This window comes from Juglans microcarpa x Juglans regia, chromosome 8D (assembly GCF_004785595.1).
Source record: "Juglans microcarpa x Juglans regia isolate MS1-56 chromosome 8D, Jm3101_v1.0, whole genome shotgun sequence".
NCBI lineage: Eukaryota > Viridiplantae > Streptophyta > Magnoliopsida > Fagales > Juglandaceae > Juglans > Juglans microcarpa x Juglans regia.
Window position 1 is genome coordinate 13,146,500 of NC_054608.1, and position 18,827 is coordinate 13,165,326.

At 35.2% G+C, this 18,827-nt stretch overlaps 2 protein-coding genes across 6 annotated transcripts; one reads left to right on the forward strand and one right to left on the reverse strand.

Annotated features, from left to right (window-relative positions):
* The first annotated feature begins 2,344 nt into the window (after window positions 1-2,344).
* On the forward strand, window positions 2,345-9,026 carry LOC121242935 (U-box domain-containing protein 5-like). Of its 4 annotated transcripts, none has more exons than XM_041140952.1 (6): window positions 2,345-2,685; window positions 3,582-3,657; window positions 4,446-4,631; window positions 5,502-5,609; window positions 6,162-7,246; window positions 7,769-9,026. In XM_041140952.1, exons 2-6 carry the CDS (start codon window positions 3,604-3,606, stop codon window positions 8,526-8,528), a joined length of 2,193 nt encoding a protein of 730 aa, XP_040996886.1. In that variant the 5' UTR covers window positions 2,345-2,685; window positions 3,582-3,603; the 3' UTR covers window positions 8,529-9,026. The 4 variants fall into 4 exon arrangements, with proteins under 4 accessions (XP_040996886.1, XP_040996887.1, XP_040996888.1 ...); XM_041140953.1 differs by having other exon boundaries at window positions 7,772-9,026; XM_041140954.1 differs by lacking the exons at window positions 2,345-2,685; window positions 3,582-3,657 and having other exon boundaries at window positions 4,591-4,631; window positions 5,502-5,852.
* On the reverse strand, window positions 8,844-11,883 carry LOC121242936 (CBS domain-containing protein CBSX3, mitochondrial-like). 2 transcript variants are annotated; one of them, XM_041140957.1, is made up of 6 exons: window positions 11,508-11,883; window positions 11,005-11,277; window positions 10,828-10,906; window positions 10,301-10,374; window positions 10,133-10,193; window positions 8,844-9,740 (listed from the first exon to the last, which is right to left on the reverse strand). In XM_041140957.1, the coding sequence occupies exons 2-6, from the start codon at window positions 11,275-11,277 to the stop codon at window positions 9,598-9,600; spliced, it is 630 nt and encodes a 209-aa protein (XP_040996891.1). In that variant the 5' UTR covers window positions 11,508-11,883; the 3' UTR covers window positions 8,844-9,597. The 2 variants fall into 2 exon arrangements, with proteins under 2 accessions (XP_040996891.1, XP_040996890.1); XM_041140956.1 differs by having other exon boundaries at window positions 11,005-11,289; window positions 11,508-11,881.
* Window positions 11,884-18,827: the final 6,944 nt, after the last annotated feature.

Sequence of the window (18,827 nt, forward strand, 5' to 3'; positions counted from 1 at the left end):
AGAAGCATAGAGGTCCATTGCATAGTATATATACATGCACTTATGGAGGAGGCTTACCTTGAAGCTATTTGATGCAGGACTTTCTTAGATGCAAGAGAGTATTATATGTAAACAACAAATTTTGGGAATGAGTCAAATCCAAGAATGGGAAATAACCCAAAGCAAATGAAAATTAGATCGCTGCAGCTTGCCCTCCCGATCGAGTATATTCACACTGTTATCTCTCTCATTTTTCTACTTTCGGTGGTTACTATTAATGGAGGGTAGAATAAAGTAGATAAGAAAGAATATAAATTATCAAGAGGAACATAGGATTAATAGTTGCAAGGAATGTGGTTTGGTAGGTAAAATGGTTTTCCCTTTTTGCAAGGAAAGCATCATGTTGCAGTTGCTCCATTTGCAATGAAATGAGTATCGTTGCTAATTTATTTTTGTAAGAAAATTATATCGTTGCTAATGAAGTTTTTATAATTTTGATAACATCTTTTTGCAAAGAAATTTAAATCGTTGCTAACATATTTTTGCAAGAAAAAAATATCATTGGTAATGAGGTCTTTTAATTCCGCTCCTTCTATATGCATGGAAATAAAAGTTTTTACTAATTTTTTTTTGCAAGAAAATTATATTGTTGCTAACATGTTTTTGCAAGGAAATAAAATATCTTTACAAGGAAAATATGTCGTTGATAATAAGCTTTTTATTATTCTACTATGTTTTTGTAAAGAAATTATATCGTTGTTAACATGTTTTTCCAATGAAACCGTATTGTTGCTAATTTATTTTTATAATTATTATTTTGACTTTGCAAGGAAATTGAAATCGTTGCTAATATCTTTTGTGACGAAATCATACTGTTGCTAATGATGATACTAATGAAATTATATCATTGCTAATTAGTTTTTTGCAACGATTGAATTTCATTGGTAATGATCAATTAGTCACCGGGTACATGTTTTTGCAACGAATTTGGTTCGTTGCTAATGAGGATACATGTTTTTTGTAACGAGATTATATCGACGCTAATTAGATCATCTGATTTGCAACATACATGTTTAAAAACTTTTTGTAAAGCAAAAATGTCGTTTTTTTCAACCCGAGGTTCTTTTGCTAAGTGAATTGGCATTCCAAATCCGAAATTTTTTGCATTGATTATTTTGCAAGGAAGTTTTTTCGTTGCAATCGTATCCATTTACGTATTCATTTTAAAAAATGTATACATTAGAGCAAGGAAAAAAAAAAATCGTTTGCAAAAAGCCTTTTTTGTTGCAGACTTTTGTAGACTTGTAGTCATATTAACGCGTTGACTGCCAGTCAAAACTCAAAAGTGGAAAAGATGGCGTGGAATATAGAAATTATCAAAGTACCATTGTTGTGAGGCCTGGAGAGCTGCCCATTTCACACTGTTCTATCGATGACCCCCAGTCTTCAACCTTTTACTGGGTCGTCGTCTTGTTCGTATGTCTTTTAGAGCATTCATGTCATGTCAAATCTGGAAGAATACAAAGTTAGTGTGTTTTAATATAGAATTTTCCAGGCATGTGCCTTTGTAGTTGTCTTTTTAGAATGCCTTTAATTATCTGCACACTAAACATTATTCTTACTCTTTATCTTGTTGCCGTGTTGAAGCAACGAGAGAGATTAGAATATCATATGTGGAGTAATCATCTCCATTGTTTCTTATTGTACTGTCTTTGATAGTTGTTACGGTCAAAGTTGAAATGCTTCAACCCACCCTAATTGTCTCTGAAATATATATATATATATATATATATATATATATATATATATATAATATACACACATACATACATACATATAAATATATAATACAATTCATATCAAAACCAAAATCAATCGTAACAATCACAATAAATTTATATTCATGAAAAACAATAATAATAACATTAAAAATCATTTGAGAGGAATAGTATAATAAATCAAGCAAACAAATTTGATTTTGTTTAAAAAGAAGAGTTTTTTCTTCTTTTTAACTTAAATCTGAGTCATTTATTTACTTATCATTAAAATATCTTTTATATATATATATATATGTATGAGCGGTGCTCCTCTGTCGCCTGAGTAGCACCACTCCTAATGACCGCTAGTTGTTTTTATAAATTTTTTTATAATTTTTTTAATATATTATTTTTATAAAATAAAAAAATATATTAATACATTTAAAATCATTTTAATTATTACGTAAAAAAAAAAAAAAATTATCAAGCGGTACATGCAACTTGGCGGCAAAATAGAGCTTTCCATGTATGTATATTCAAAGGAACCTTTATTGCTCTGAAAATGTCATATATAAAACGACAGGGCCCCTCCAAAGCTTTCTATCAGAAAGAATCCATTTGCTAAAGTTATATAATTTTTTTTCTTTGGCATAAAAACCTTGACAGTTTTAATGATCTGGGAAGGGATGGAAGGCTTCTTAATTGTTCCCAGAAGTAGAAAGTAGAAACAGCCTATGTTCATCGTATATATGAGCTTTATATTCAGTGATTCTTCATTTTACAAAGCTAGGCGTTCTCTGCTAATTCCAAGTATGAAGGCTCAAATCAAAGTGATTTTGGCGCCCATATAGCACTTCTTCTTACTGAGTTTCTTAAATCTGCTTTGCTGTTGATGAACTTGCTCTCGGCCTTCTCTTCTTGACTTGGTTGGCTGCGAAACAGCTGCTTGGTACTTAACGCCGGAACCCAACTCTGTAAAATCATAGGAATTCTTTGTTGGTAGCTGCATGTCTTGGAATTTGGGCTGCTGGTTCAGATAATTTCGACTTTTTTTTACAAAAATCGTTTCTTATCTTTTTCTGCAAAACTTTTTTTCCAGTTTTTTGTTATCTTTTTGTGGGACTCTGTTTACTATAATAGTTGGATTTCAAGCCCTCGCTGGGGACCATATGATCTAAGACTAGGAACACCTGGATTCATCACAAGTTTATTGCTCTATTTTGTGGGCGTGCTAGAAATTTCATGCCTTTCTATGCTAGTTTTGCGACAACAAAAAGATAACTGTAATTCTCTTTGATTGACCAAAGTAAATCAGGATTTTTTTGCGAGTTTTGTTATCGCAATTGACTACCCATTTTAGCCAATTGGTATACAAACAGAGCAGCTGGGTTCGTGTTTTCATTGGTTTTTGTTATTTTTTTGCCTTTTTCTAATGTTTCTTGTCGTCTGAGTACAGTCTTGCTATTTGTGTAATATTGATAGAAGAGAAATGATAGTATCCCGCTTTGCCCCTCACTTTGCCTGCTCATGTATGTTATTTTTTTTTTTACTTACTGATTAAGGAAATGATTTTAGTATATTAGTATATTTTTTTATTTTTTAAAAATATTTAAATATGCTAAAGAAAATATGAAAATAAAAAAAAAAGAAAAAAATAAAAAGACAAATTTGTGCTAGGCGGCACGCCCAGCTGTCATTGCTGGGTGGCAGCCTAGCACTACTCTTGATAGAATTGCTATTGTAGATATTCGGAAGTAATGGAAGTTGTATGATTTATTAATTTCTGCATTTAAAAAAAAAAAAAAGTCCAATTTATGCAAATAAATTGATCATGTCAATTTGCAGATTGAAGATACTCTATTATTGGATGGAGAACAATGGTGCTGAAGTCGTTGAGCTTCGATATCATTGTACAATTAAGGTGAATAATCGTCTCTGGCTAATTGGAAATAAGTTTTATCATCAATCATAGAAGTTACTCATTTAATATGCCTTCATATGCATTCATTCATTTACTAGACCCAAAGAAAGAACTTCTGTTGTTTCATGAAATCTCAAGGTTTAACACAAGCCTATGAGATTATAGTCTCTTAATTGATTTTTTTTTTTCCTTTTCTGGCGAGATGACAGTGGTTGAACACATAGTAAGCCTAATAACTACTCCAAGTGTTTCACTCCCTAACTAGTGGTGTTAGAGCTGATGGTTTGAGGAGAAGTGTGATTAAGAGCATTTAGCTTGTATGATTAAGCGGTCTCCTGTAGTTATGAGTGTTTGATTCTAGGGTGTGATTTGCGTGGCACTTTCCAAAAGAACATATATGGGGGAGATTTCCGAGTTTCAAGAGTGTTGGATTCTCATATCATGTAGAAGAAACAAAAGTCCCTCTTTAAGTATTTCTTGTTCTTTTTTCCTAATAGAATGTATAACTCATACACAAATGTTGAAGTTTTCTTTAATGAAATTTTCCAAACCCTCATGGACAGCTCTGGGTTAGAGTTCACTGGTCTTGATGTTATTCCCTATCAGTACATAGATAATTGATTCTAGGTTGTCAACCATTCTAAAATGTACAGAAGTGTTGGCTAACTATATTTCAAACCATCCAGAGGGATAAGGCTTTATGGTTCTGTTAATGTATTTTTTAACTTTGTTTATTCCAAATTTCCCTGTTCTGCTACAACTTTCTGACTAAATTACAATGGATGCAGGTTCATCGTTTAATGTGTTTAGAACTCAAGAAATTCATTGACAGAATCTCGGAAATATTGCCAGCAATCGAGTCTGCCCAGCCAGGATGCACATCGGGAATAGAGGCAATGTGCACAATAAAACAGGCATTGGATAAAGCAAAATTACTTATACAGCACTGCTCAGAGTCTAGTAAACTCTACCTGGTACATATTTTGCTGATATATTATCTTGTATACATTCTGTGCAGTTGGGCTATGCCTTCTGTTTATCAATAAAATTTCCTATTACCTATACAAAAACATATTTTTCTGACATAGTTTGGACACAATTGGGGCCTTTGACAAAAATATCTGCATTCATACAATTTTTCATCTGTTAGTGTGCAAACCTGAATTTCTAATGAGTACGAGAAGCAGATGTCTCATCCTCTTCTTGCTCTTAAAATAAATAAAGCCAAGCAATAAGAAAGAAGATTGCATTTTTTAGTTACAGATAATCGTCTCAGGATAGTGTTTGTTATTTTATAAAATCTGTTAAAACCAACCGGAATGTATGGTAACATTATTACAGCTTTAAACCATATAGAAGTTGATTACTGTAGTTGAACAACACCAATAACTTTTGCATCTTGGTTACTGTTGTCATTTCAATATTTTTCTTTTTACACCATTTTGAAGTGACCTTTTGCTGAGGTTGCCAAGGAATCAATTTATTATCAGTTAAAGTGAATTGTATAACTCCCACGCAACATCTCTGATTGTTTCCGTTAACTTATGTCCGCTATTTTAACAGTAACAACAATCCTAAGATCAAATACCTGAGGAGAGCTACCAGTTTATTATGCTAATCTTTCATTAAAAGGTTGTGTTTTCAAATTTGATTGTTGCCTTATTCTGACTCTTGTTTATTGCTCAATGAACATGTCATTATTAATGCCACAAACTATAACAGATGAGTTCACACCTTTCCAAGTTGTAAAGTACATTTTGAAGGCATGCATTGCGTTCAGTCCTATTCATATTTGTACGTATCTTCTCATGGCTTTTATTTGCATCGTTCTTCACTATTTTCAGGCAATTACAACAGAGAGGATAGTTTCCAGATGTAAGAAAATACGAAAAACTTTGGAAGTATCTTTGAGTCAAATTCAAAATATGGTCCCATTGCTGTTGGCTGGAAAGGTTTGCAATACTTCAAGCCCTTATATTATATATATTTAGGTAATGGTGAATAATCCGAGATTTTCAAATTCATTTGTTCTAGATTTCCATGCATGGCTTTGTAGGTTGTATTCCCTTCGATGCCTCAGTAGTAGTCTCCTTCCCAATCAACTTTTCCTGGTAAACGGTGTTGAATAGAGTAGAGAATTAAAAGAGTTGAGTGGTTTAGTCTACACACCTCTGATGGCTCTACATGCTCATGCAGTATGAAACAGAACATAATTAACTTCGACTGTTGTTTTAAAGGATCCTTACTTGTTTCACAGACTTCCAAAATGGACTCTGCTGAAAGAGTCTCAGTTTCCTTTTGTCTTCTTCTTCATCCCTTTTATTTTTATTTTTTCTGTCTTGCTTTTATTTTGGCAATTCTAATTTGAAAAATTGTTAGCTGTATTTTTTGACGACCTTATATTGTATATTCTGTCTTAAGTAGTCCCAGTCACTACATTTTATGTCTGGTCGGTGCACTTTTTAATCCCTCAACTAAATATTCAAATTGAACATTCTCTGTAGATATCTGGAATTGCCCATGATCTTCAGCGCACAAAGTTTCCCCTTGAACCTGCTGAAGAAGAGGCTGGGAAGGTTATATTAGGACTGCTTCGACAAGCAATTCCTGTGTCCAATTCTGTGAATGATTTAGAACTCGAGGCTGTTCGACTTGCAGCTTTGACATTAAAAATTACATCCCCTTCTGCAGTTTTGATAGAGAGAAGATCTATTAAGAGTTTACATGATAAAGCCCCTGACACAGACCCTAAGAAAAAAATCTTGAAGTGGCTCTTCTATCTTTTGAGGAAATATGGAACAATAATTGGACGATACCAGGATGATGACAGCCATATGCAGTGTGATGAGACTCAAGCCGATGACTTTGGTACACCCGAACCTCCCAAGGAGTTCAAGTGTCCCATCTCTCTGCAGGTGATGCATGATCCAGTGATTATTGCTTCTGGGCTGACATTTGAACGATTTTGGATAGAGCAGTGGTTTAATGAGGGTAACCAGACATGCCCTATAACTCAAATGACGCTTGACAACTTGTTCATGACTCCAAACTCTGTACTGAAGGAACTCGTATCAGCTTGGTCTTCCAAGCAGGGGATTACTATTCCTGACCCATATTTAGAACCAAACACTTCCTCTCATGTCTCCCTGGATTCTTCATTTTCCAGTTCCATTGCCAGCATTCCTTGTTCTGTGAATTACTTGAACCTTCAACTTAGTGCTGTGTCCATACGCTCTTCAGGGACTGATGATGTTCCAGAAATTTTAGACCACTTTAGTGAAAGCAGATTAAGTTGTAGGCATAGACAGAAGAATGCAGTTTCTCAAGAACTTAACAATTCTACAGAGAGTTATGGAAACATGTTGGCGTCTCTTTCCAGACTTGCTGCACTTTCATGGGGATCACAGTGCAAGACAGTTAGAGATGTGAACAAAACACTTCGGGAAAATAAACACGCATGTCATACTACAATTTCCAACAGTTGTGTCGAACCTTTGATTAAATTTTTGAAGGATGCACATGAATTAAATGATGTAAAACAACAGAGAGATGGAGCAGAGGTGCTGTTGATGATTTTGAGAAATAGCAGGTGATAATTCTATTGCATGGACAGTTTTTTTCTTCTTTTCTGCAGATTATAGCTTTAATTATGAGCCTTTATGGTCTCAAGGCATGAGGCTTTCCAGTTTTTCTTGAAATGAGAAAAATTGAAAGAGAGTGGCATAGGATTGAAGACTATAAGGCATGCTACAAACGTATGGTTTCACATCGACAACAAGAGCTATAATGATTAGATCAAAATAATAGAACCTAATCAGAAAAAAAAATCATTTTTTGGGGGCTTAAACTTTTAGGTAGGTAACTGTGAACTTATATGAAAGATATTCCATGGATTTCCCAAACAGTTGTAGAAAGTACTAAATGGTAAATGATTTGCTAGTATATATACGGGCAAAACATTCTTTCATCCTCTTACCTCTATTTCTGCTCCCACCCTTTGGTAGTGGTTTCTGTGAACATGAACCTGTTCTTCTTTCTATTGTTCACTATATTTTGGTGCATGAGAAATTCCTAGATCCTATGCTGATCAACTTTCTGCTGTTTCATGCAGCAGTGAAATGCTACTGTTTGATAAAGATGGGATTTACGTGTTGGCATCATATATTGACACTGAAATCACTGGAGAAGTCCTTGGTATCATAGAGGTTTTGTCTTCCCAACCTAAATACAAGTCTATGATAGTGGCATCTGGTGTTCTTCCTTCCATTCTTAAAGTCCTCGATACCAAGACCAGGGACTTTCACAGTATTGCCATGCAGATACTGTGTAATTTATCCTTCAATTGTGATGTTGGATACCATATAGTGTATTTGGACTGCATTCCAAAGCTGATTCAGTTATTGGGTGATCCAGATCTGGCTCGGTTTTGCATTGAGATCATTAGGAACCTATGCAGTATAGTAGAGGTTAGGATTGCAGTAGCTGAAAGCAGCTCGTGCATCAGTGACATTTCCCAAATACTCGAAACTGGAACGAAGGAGGAACAAGAACATGCTGCAGATGTTCTTCTTTTTGTATGTCGTGAGCATGCCGACTTCTGTCAACTGGTCATGAGAGGCACCATCATACAATCTTTATTCGATTTGTCTCTCAATGGGAATTCCAGAGGTCAAAAAATTGCCTCCGAATTGCTCCAACTCTTGGAAAATGTCAAAGATGATCCTCCAGAATGTTCAATTCCCGAAATTGATCTGGCCCTGCTCGACATCTCAAGCTCCTCCAGCTGCCAGAATGAAGAGAAGAAACCGTCTTACAGGGCATTTTGGTTCTTTGGAAAGATTTTATCACTATATTCCATACGTAGCTCTTAGCATAATTTTGGTCTCAGATTAGATATATACATACAAAAAACACAGGACATAAGAGGATTGAGTCTCCCACCAGCCTCATCCGTCTGTCATATATGCATTCTCTCATTGGAGCTGGTGGCATGAGTTTCAGACCATCGTGCAACTCTTTGTAGTTGTACAGTACTGGAATCATAGGAGAAAGACCCCCCACATGTTCTTACCCGAAGTTAAAGGCTTTAGATAGGAGAAAGATATACACATGAAGTGGGTCCCACAACAGTTCTTGTTACTACTTGAACAATACATATCGTAGGACTCACTTCATCTGTTTATTTATCTCCTACTTGAAGTTTTCAAGTTCTTGCTCGAACTTGAGGAATCCTTGATCTGATCCGTAATGGTATATAAAATTATACAGGAAATGTAAAGTCCAAGTTGCAGTTGTGATGAGCAAAGTGTTGACCTTGTAGTGTTGTTTCAATTTCCTTGTACAGTGTAACGAAAAGGTTACTTTGGTAATTGTGTGCTTTGCAGTTCGACTGAGCAAGATATACATTGTGTATTGTGTGCGATCTCTAGTATGTTTGCTTTTTGGTAGTTAATATGCAGATTCAGAAATTCATTTTCAATCCATAAAGGACCAAGTAGAGTGGAAGATCTTGACATGGTCCCATTCCAAGTTGTGTGAAAGATCTTGATGTCCTCTCTCTCTCTCTCTCTCTCTCTCTGGACAACAAAACACCCAAACATTCTATTAACTGACAAAGGTAGACATTTAACATACTTTTTGTTTATTCAGCATGTCGCATACAAGAATATTGATTTTGGAAACTGATATTTTCCTTTTGGGATTTCACGGTTTCTGTAAAAAGAAATACTTTAATACGAGAAATTACACAAAAGTAAACTCACAAAATTACGTGGCTTGATTGTAAAGTTACTTTTATCGTAAAGGAGATGTAACGGATCATATGAAACTACATCAATTTATAAATTTATTTTATTATAATCTCTTTGTATTTGTAACAGTTTAAATATTGCTCCATATCCAAAATCTAAAATCCTTCTGCATGTAGGTGTCGTTTAGGTTCTAATAGTAGTCACCTCTAATGAATTCGTTCAATCGCTTCAGTTCTCCACTTTGCTGCTCCACTACTGCTCTTACAACATCTACAATGGAGATCATTCCAACTATCTTCCCATCCATCACTGGAACATGTCGTATCCGATTCTCTGCAAACACCAAGATTGCTCATTACTCTTTCTATTATTTTGCATATTTATTTAAAACAAAAGAAAATGCAAAAAGAGAATTAGAGGTGCAAAAAAAAGGGTGTGGGTTGTCTATCACACATTGGATGGAGGCATATGAAAGATCGGATCATATAAGACCTCAATTAGATATCAGGAGAGATAGACACATGAAATGAGCTCTACAGAGTATTATCAGTTCCTCTGTAGATTTTTTTGGACAGCGCTAAATAATCAATAAATATTGTAGGACCCAGTTAAGTATCTGTCACACTTGAGACATCAAATTCGAGTAAGAACTTGAAGAGATAGATCTTGATTTTCAATCCTTACTGGATGTTGCAGAATACGAGTTACTAGCATGACCCTCTCACCTGTCATGAGCTGCATTGCTTTAAGAATGTTGGTATCAGATGTCACCGTTATCAGTTTGTCCTGTTGAAGGCAAATTAGCAACCGAGAAAGTTAAAAGAGGTCATGAATAGCCTGGTTTTTAAGTATTTCAGAGATTTAATACTAGACTAACAAAAGCATGAAATAACCTTATCAGTCATAATTTCCCCAACTCTTGTAAGCGTCGGTGATCTTCCTTGCCCGATTATTTTCATCGTGTAGTCTGCTCTTTCGTTTGTTTCACCATTAAAAAAAAAAAATCAGAAGAAAATAAACTTCTGTTTTGACTAAGGTTGATGTCCCCCCAATTGTTTGCATATATCGTATGAATAAACTAGGCAGAAAAACATCTTATTGTTTTAATACTAAATATAAGTTTAAAGTGTGCAAGTCTCGTGTAAGTCTTTTGAAAAAAAATGAGACTCTTCGTTAAAAAAACGAGTTTTTTCGTGTAGGTCTCGTTTTTTTTTTTAAGAGACTTACATAGCCTGGAATTACACAAATAATTTTTCATGTATATATAGTTTTTAACATGAGCTCATCGTTTGGAATTCTTTTAAGTAACCCCTAACCGCAATACTACAAAAGTATTATCCTATAAATAAGAATTTAGTAATAAAATTAGAATCTCGTCCTCTTCTTAAGGAAGAAGAAAAAAGAAAACCATATGAATTACCTCTTTCGGTGACGAGTCCTGCAAGATGTTGCACCACTGGTTTTAGGACAACTAGCGACCCAATATTATTTGCAGCCATCTGCTATATTATCAAATTCATTATTTTAAAATGCATGTAATGTTAATAGTTTTGAAGTTTTCAAAACAAATGAAATATCATTGAACTAGGACTCTTGCCTTTTTTACAGCATGAATGACAGCATCATCAGTGTGGCACCACAGCCAGGAACCAACTTTTTCTCCTCCCTTTGTCATCAGCACCTCTGCCACCGTCACATTCTCCAGCCCCTTCAGCTGCACGGGTGAAGATCTAGAGGAGGAGGTGACGCCTCCAAAACGCGAAAGGAATTTCTCCACTTCGAATGCTGCTCCTCCATTCCCATGCTGCTGCAGAATTGCAGCCCTGAATGTTTCTTGGTAAGATCGTATTGCTCTGACTAGTCCTTGCATCTAGTACTTTTACTCTTTAAATTAAAAAAAGAAAAAGAAAAACATGAAAGAATCATGATATACATGAACAATGCATAAACAGTAACTGATATTTGTTTACCCTTTCCTCAAACATATTGAAAGCAAAGTCGCAAACTTATCGAGGGCTCCTAAGTGCATGGTTAGGCATGTTTGAGGTTGATTTCAAAGAGAATGGAACAAATGATCAAAAGGTGGCATGGAAGTATTACCTGTGCTGCAGAGAAAAGCTTCAAAATAGGTTGGAACTAAGCTGTCCTAACGATGGCAGTGGGAATAGCAATCTTAAATAATCCATGCATGAAATTTCAAAGAGATGACACACAAGAATATCTTGCTGTAAAAGTACCTTTCTTAAATGGGTGTGTGAAGGAAGAGGAATTTTAGTTTATATATCAGTTTTTTTTTTTTCGCTCTCAGATGCCTAACTTCTTGGTCAGGTTGCTTCTTCATCTGTATCATGACATGCAGGAAGTTTGCATGGTCTGGAATCGAATCAATAGTCATGTGGATTAGCAATTATTGATTTCTTTTTCTTGTTTTTTTTTTGGAAGAATGTTCTTTAGCGCTCAGCTACAAAGTGATTACACAAAAGTAATTCTACAAACTGACGTGACTTGATGTGATTTTTCATATTATAAAATAAAGTAGATTTAACGGATCAGATAAAGTCGTATCAGTTTGAGAGATTATTTTTGAAAAATTCATTTTTAAATGTAGCAATCATCTTAGGTTTAAATTCATGTTTTGAATCCAGGGATCACTCTGAAAAGTAAATAGGATTAATTCCTTTTGGCTTGGAAGGGTGGATGTCACATGGCTTGGACCCCACTCAAGCCTAAGATCATAACTTGATAAAAGCTTAGTTATCCCCTAATTACTCCCAAAGGTCATAATCTGTGCGACAAAACAATCAAGTAAAGGGTAATCCAACACAAAGAAAGAGACTCTATGGCTATGTTTGGGCACTCGCCTCATCTTTTTTTTTTTTTTTTTTTTTTTTTTTTTTTTTTTTTTTTTTTTAATTTTCTTTCCAAATATCACTCAAATACAAAATACGTTTTAATTTCAAATCTTCAATTTTTTCATCTAATAATTATAAATTTCCTAAACTTCAAAACAAAACACAAAGATAATACAACTTTTTAAAATTTTTAAAAATATTATATTAAAGAATTATATTTTAACAATATTTTAACTTTATAATATTTTTATTCTAACTTTTTCCTCTATTATTTTTCAAAATCTAATAAAATATTTTAACTCAAATCATTGAGTGTGAATGAGCGAGGTAAGTTCCATTCTCAAGCTCAGTCCGCACTCCATGGTCAACACATGGCACAAGAGAATTTGAAGGATGTGAATGCCATTGTAACGAGAAGTGGTAAGTCATTACACATTCCAACAACGAACAAATCAGAGGATGTGGAAAAGGATCAAGATAGTAGTGATGCCGAGCTGACCAAGGAACCTGAGGTGAGAAAAAGTCCTGTTAAGGTACCATTCCCTCAAGCTTTGAAATCAAGCAAGCGAACTTTAGATCCTAACAATGAAATCCTAGAGAATCTAAGGCAGGTAAAAATCAATCTTCCTCTATTGCATGTGATTAAATAAGTTTCTACTTATGTAAAAGTTTTCAAGGGTTTGTGTACAGTTAAGAGAAAGCACCATGTGAAGAAGACAGCATTCCTGACAGAGCAAGTTAGTGCTCTAATTGAGCAGCGGATTCCTCCCAAGTACAAGGATCCCGGTTGTCCAACCATTGCATGCAGCATTAGAAATCATGAGTTTGGGCAAGTTTTGCTAGATTTAGGAGCTAGTGTGAATCTAATGCCATATTCTATTTATTTGCAGTTGGGGTTGGGAGAAATCAAACCAACTATTGTGGTATTGTAATTGGCTGACCGTTTAGTCAAAGTATCCCGAGGTGTGGTAGAGGATGTTCTAATTCAAATTGACAAATTTTATTATCCTGTTGATTTCCTAATCCTTGACACTAGCTATGCTGTTAATACCACTTCTAAAATTCCATTGATTTTAAGTAGGCATTTCCTTGCCACTGCTAATGCTCTTATTAATTGCAAGAATTGGCTCATGACGTTATCTTTTGGAAACATGACTCTCGAGGTGAATATCTTTCATATTGCAAAACAACCAGAAGATGATGATGAGAGCCACCAGACATATATGATTGACTCACTCATGGATAATGGAATTTCTATAGCTCATGATTTTAATTCTCTTGAGTATTTTCTTGTTAATTCTGAGTTTGATTCTATCAGTGATCCATCTGATGCAGTTGATATTTGTGCTATTTTTTATAGAACTCAGGATTACGGCACTCGGGCATGGCAACCGAAGTTTGAGGAGTTGCCTGAGAAATGTGAAAAATAAATTCCTTCAAGTGTGGAAGCACCTAAAGTTGAATTGAAGCCTCTGCCTAAAGGTTTAAAGCATGCTTTCCTTGGTCCAGGTGATATTTTTCTTGTTATTTTCTCATCTGAATTGTCTCAGTCTCAAGGTGAGAAATTAATTCGAACCCTAAGTGAAGTCAGTCTTAGGTTAGAGCATTGCTGATATAAAGGGTGTTAGTCCCCTGGTCTGTTCTGATAAAATTAATTTAGAGGAAGGAACTAGCCCTCGTAGAGACCCCCAACGTAGGCTTAATCCTCCTATGAAAGAAGTGGTGAAAAATGAAGTGTTGAAACTATTAGATGCATGAATGATATATCCTATTACTGATAGTAAATGGGTAAGTCCTACACAGGTTGTTCCTAAAAAGTCAGGTGTTACTGTGGTGAAGAATGACTTGGGAGAGTTAGTCCATACAAAACTTGTGACTGAGTGGCAGATGTGCATTGATTATAGAAAATTGAATGCTGCCACCCGGAAAGACTATTTTCCTCTCCCTTTTTTGATCAAATTCTTGAGCGTATGGCTGATCTTCCTTTCTATTGTTTTTTGGATGGTTATTCTGGTTATTATCAAATTAAAATTGCATTAGAAGACCAGGATAAAACCACTTTCACTTGTCCATCTGGTACTTATGCTTTTCGTAAAATGCCATTTGGATTGTGTAATGCACCTGCTACTTTTCAACGTTGCATGATGAGCATTTTTAGTGACATGGTTGAAAATTGCATGGAAGTTTTTTTGGATGACTTGACTGTTTTTGGATCTTCTTTTGATGCATGCTTATTGAATTTAGAGAGAGTACTGACTTGTTGTGAGGAGAAGGAATTAGTTTTGAATTGAGAGAAATGCCACTTTATGGTACCTTCAGGTATTGTTTTAGGGCATATTATTTCTTCTAGGGGGATAGAGGTTGATTAATCTAAGACTGAATTAATCTCTAAGTTGCCTACACCTAGGACAGTAAAGGATGTGAGATCCTTTCTTGGACATGCGGGCTTTTATAGGAGGTTCATACAGAATTTTTCCACCATATCTAGACCACTATGTGACCTCTTAGCTAAAGATGCCTCATTTGAGTGGACACAAGCTTGTCAAGAGGCCTTTAAAACGCTAATTGGCAAGCTTACCTCAGCACCCATAATGTAGCCACCTGATTGGACTTTACCTTTTGAGATCATGTGTTATGCTAGTGATTTTGCTATAGGTGCTATTCTTGGACAGCAAAGGGAGGGGAAGCCTTTTGTTATTTATTATGCTAGTAGAACTCTAAATAGTGCTCAGATGAATTATTCCACCACTGAAAAAGAGTTGCTAACTGTAGTGTTTGCTTTAGATAAGTTTCGTACTTACTTGATTGGTTCTCCTATTATTCTTTTCACAGATCATGGAATCCTTAAGTACCTTCTTACAAAGAAGGATGCTAAGGCTCGACTGAAACGGTGGATTTTACTTTTACAGGAATTTGACATTACCATCAAAGACAAGAAAGGAGTGGAGAACATGGTGGCTGACCATCTCTCGAGGCTCACATTTGAGGACACATCTGACCACCTGCCAATCAGGGATGATTTTCTTGATGAACATTTACTTTCTATTACTTCTCTACCATGGTTTGCTCACATTGTGAATTATTTGACTGCAGGTGAGATACCAGTGGATTGGAACGCTCAGGACAAGAGGAAGTTCATGACTGAGGTACTTAATTTCTATTGGGATGACCCTTCCTTTTCAAATACTGCACTGACCAAATTTTAAGGCGTTGCATCCCTGATGAAGAGATTGCTAGCGTCTTGGAATTTTGTCACTCCCAAGCTTGTGGGGGCCACTTTTCAATGAAGAAAACCACTGCAAAAATTCTGCAGTGTGGATTTTATTGGCCCACCTTGTTTAAGGATGCAAACATCTATTGTCGCTCATGTGAAAACTGTCAAAAGTTTGGAGTTATGTCCCATCGTAATATGATGCCCTTAAACCCAATTTTGGTGATTGAAATTTTTGATTGTTGGGGCATTGATTTTATGGGACCATTTCCTCCTTATTTTGGATACCAGTATATTATTGTGGCAGTAGATTATGTGTCAAAATGGGTAGAGGCAGTAGCTTGTAAGAGTAATGATAATAGGACAGTAATTAAATTTCTCAAAGAGAATGTGTTATCTCGATTTGTACACCATGTGCTATCATTAGTGATCGGGGTACACATTTTTACAACCGTTCTTTTGAGGCTTTGATGAAAAAATATGGGATGGTACATAAGATCTCTACTGCCTACCATCCCCAAACAAGTGGACAGGTAGAACTTGCAAATAGAGAAATTAAGAAAATTTTAGAAAAAACGGCCAACTTGGATCGCAAAGATTGGTCTTTGAGACTAATTGATGCGCTTTGGGCCTACCGTATAGCTTTCGAAACTCCCTTAGGCATGTCACCTTATAGGCTTGTTTTTTGAAAGCCTTGCCACTTACCTGTGGAGCTCGAGCATCGAGCTTATTAGGCCATTAAACATTTCAATTTTGACATGGGAGAAGCAGGTAAGCTTAGAAAATTTCAGTTGACTGAGTTAGATGAGTTGAGAAATGATGCTTATGAGAACTCTAGAATCTATAAGGCTAAAATGAAAGCGTTTCATGATAAAAATATTTTGAGAAAAACATTTAAGCCTAATGATCGAGTGTTCTTATAAGATTCTAGACTCCATAAACACCTAGGAAAACTTAGGTCTAGGTGGACTGGCCCTTTTATTGTGAAGAATGTTTTTGCAAATGGAGTGGTAGAAATAGAGGATCCTAAGGATGGTCGAATCTTTAAAGTAAATGGCCAATGACTTAAAGTATTAATTGATAGACAAGTTCCGGAAGTGGAAGACATTCCACTTGTGGATCCGGTCTATCAACCTTGACCACACCACGCAGGTATGTTTTTCTTTATTTGTTTTGTTTTATTTTTGTTTTCTCTTATTTTCTTTCTTTTCCTTTTTGTTTGCTATTGTTTTCTTTGTTTTTGTTTGCAGGTTAGTTTCATTTTGTCATTTCAGGTTACCATCTTTGGTGCTTAGCGAGCTACCCACGTCACTCATCAGGTGTATTCTACCTGTTTTAGTTATTCCTCATTCAAATTTGAATCTTAAATATTGAGGACAATGGTTCATTTAAGTTGGGGGGTGGTGGTGCAAATTCAGTATTGAAAATGCTTGTTAGAACTCTGTGGCATATTTTCATGTGTCAATTTTTTTTTTAATTTTGCATCACACGTCATCCTTTTCACATGTGTACTCATTCTCATTCATAGCCATCTTCGTGAATTTATCAAACCCACCATAATCATTTTTTACTGAAGGATTCACAGAATCTTTAATGCACTCATCCAAATTTTGTGGTAAGATGGTGGTCTGACATATGTAGCTAGAGAACTCTTTTGCTTAAGTATTAATGTGAGTTTTGGAGAGGATTGAGAGCCTACAAATGTAATAAATTGTGATAAGCGTTCATTGATATGTTGAATTGGACACTTGTTTTGAGAATATCATTATATGGTTTGTGGTAAGATGGTGGATATACTTGGGATATGACGAAGGTCAAATTAGGATCAATGTTTGAGCCTTTCAAGCAACCCTTTCCATTACAGACCCCTAGTAGCCAACTTTGAGCCAATAAACACATGTAACATTTTCTTTTCATATGCCCACATGCATGCCTCTCCACATTGGAGTATAGCTTATACACTAATTTTTCCTATCCTTGTTACTTCCAAGTGTGTACTAGATGTGAAATTCTTCTTTTTGAAAGGAATAAAAGAAAAGAGAGAGAAAAAAAGGAAGAACACGAGTTACAAGGTGTTCAAGTGAGTGAGCTTCAAAGACAAAAATACCAAGGTTGGGTAGAAATAGCAAAATACCAGGGTGACATGTAATTGATCACCAAATTATAAAAAGAAAATGATGGAAGAAAAAAAGAAAAAAAAAAAAGAGAAAAGAAAAAAGAAAAAGAAAAAGAGGCATTATTTGATGATTTGAAAGGTTGAAGAGAACATTAAGTGAGAAGTGTGGTCTACTGAGATATTTAATAAGATTCCCTTTGTATGTACTTGAAAGTTTTTGAATCATTTTTTACTTTTTTTCATATAGCCCTGAACCTAAGCCACATTACAATCTTTTGTGTTGACCGTTCTGATCCTAAGTAAGCTTTTGGAAAGAATGATTGAATTCTCATTTGTTAGTGTTCCTTTCATAAGATCAATGCTTGCTTGTTGCTTGTTCATAATTACCTAAATCTTTATGTGATTGTGTGTACACCATTTGTCAACTCCATATAGAGAGCTCTTACACGAAACACTATTATACCCTTGAGTTATGGAGTTGAACATTTTGCTTAAGATGTTCTTGATGTTGCATGTGTCAAGGTTCATGGTAAGATGGTTTTAGCTTGAAAAACACACACACACACTCTGTGAATTGCTATAAGTGGATTGATCTTGATGGGTTATTGGATTCTTTAGTTTTTTTTTTTATATGTGAATTTGGAAAATGTGAATTAGTGGCCTATTTTAGTGATTATCATCTCTTTCAACTCTTTAGCATAGAAATTGCTAGGGACTAGCAATAAGCAAGTTGGGGGGTGTGATGAGTGTACGAAAGTGCACTCTAAATACCCTATTACTGGACTAAAATGCCAAAATATTAATAGAAATCATTAGAATTAATGTGTATTCTTGAATTGAGTTTCTATTTACTTTGGGATACTCCTAAACAGATTTTTATATTTAATTTCAGAGTCTATAAAAGAGCAAGTCCAAACCCATTCAAATTTAAAGGACTTTCAAGTGGACAAGAAGTTGGAACAACCTAAGAACTTTCAAGGAGTGTAAGACTCTTCAAATAAAGATAATGATGGGGTTTTAGAGTAATTCGGATCGGAATCCAAAATGTACTAGGAGATAGAATGAACATACTTTATTATTTTAATCATAACTTTTTACTCAAATATCAGGTTGATGCGATTCTTAATGTGCTAGAAAGCTATCTTAAAGGGCTACAAAGTTGTATCTAATAAAGATTTTCAAATTCGAACCCCTGAAGTGCGTACATGGCTGCCAAATTGAGTCCTAAAATTTAGGCGATT

Bases quoted from the DNA above. Each gene is read 5' to 3' on its own strand.
- LOC121242936 (XM_041140957.1), bottom strand. From the start codon at position 11,277: ATGCAAGGACTAGTCAGAGCAATACGATCTTACCAAGAAACATTCAGG. The intron at 10,907-11,004 runs GCAAGAGTCCTA...ATAATATAGCAG, and splicing joins TCATTCATGCTGTAAAAAAG to ATGGCTGCAAATAATATTGG. The intron at 9,741-10,132 runs GTGAGAGGGTCA...TGGTGTTTGCAG, and splicing joins AGCAATGCAGCTCATGACAG to AGAATCGGATACGACATGTT.
- LOC121242935 (XM_041140952.1), top strand. From the start codon at position 3,604: ATGGAGAACAATGGTGCTGAAGTCGTTGAGCTTCGATATCATTGTACA. The intron at 4,632-5,501 runs GTACATATTTTG...CACTATTTTCAG, and splicing joins AGTCTAGTAAACTCTACCTG to GCAATTACAACAGAGAGGAT. The intron at 5,610-6,161 runs GTTTGCAATACT...CATTCTCTGTAG, and splicing joins CATTGCTGTTGGCTGGAAAG to ATATCTGGAATTGCCCATGA.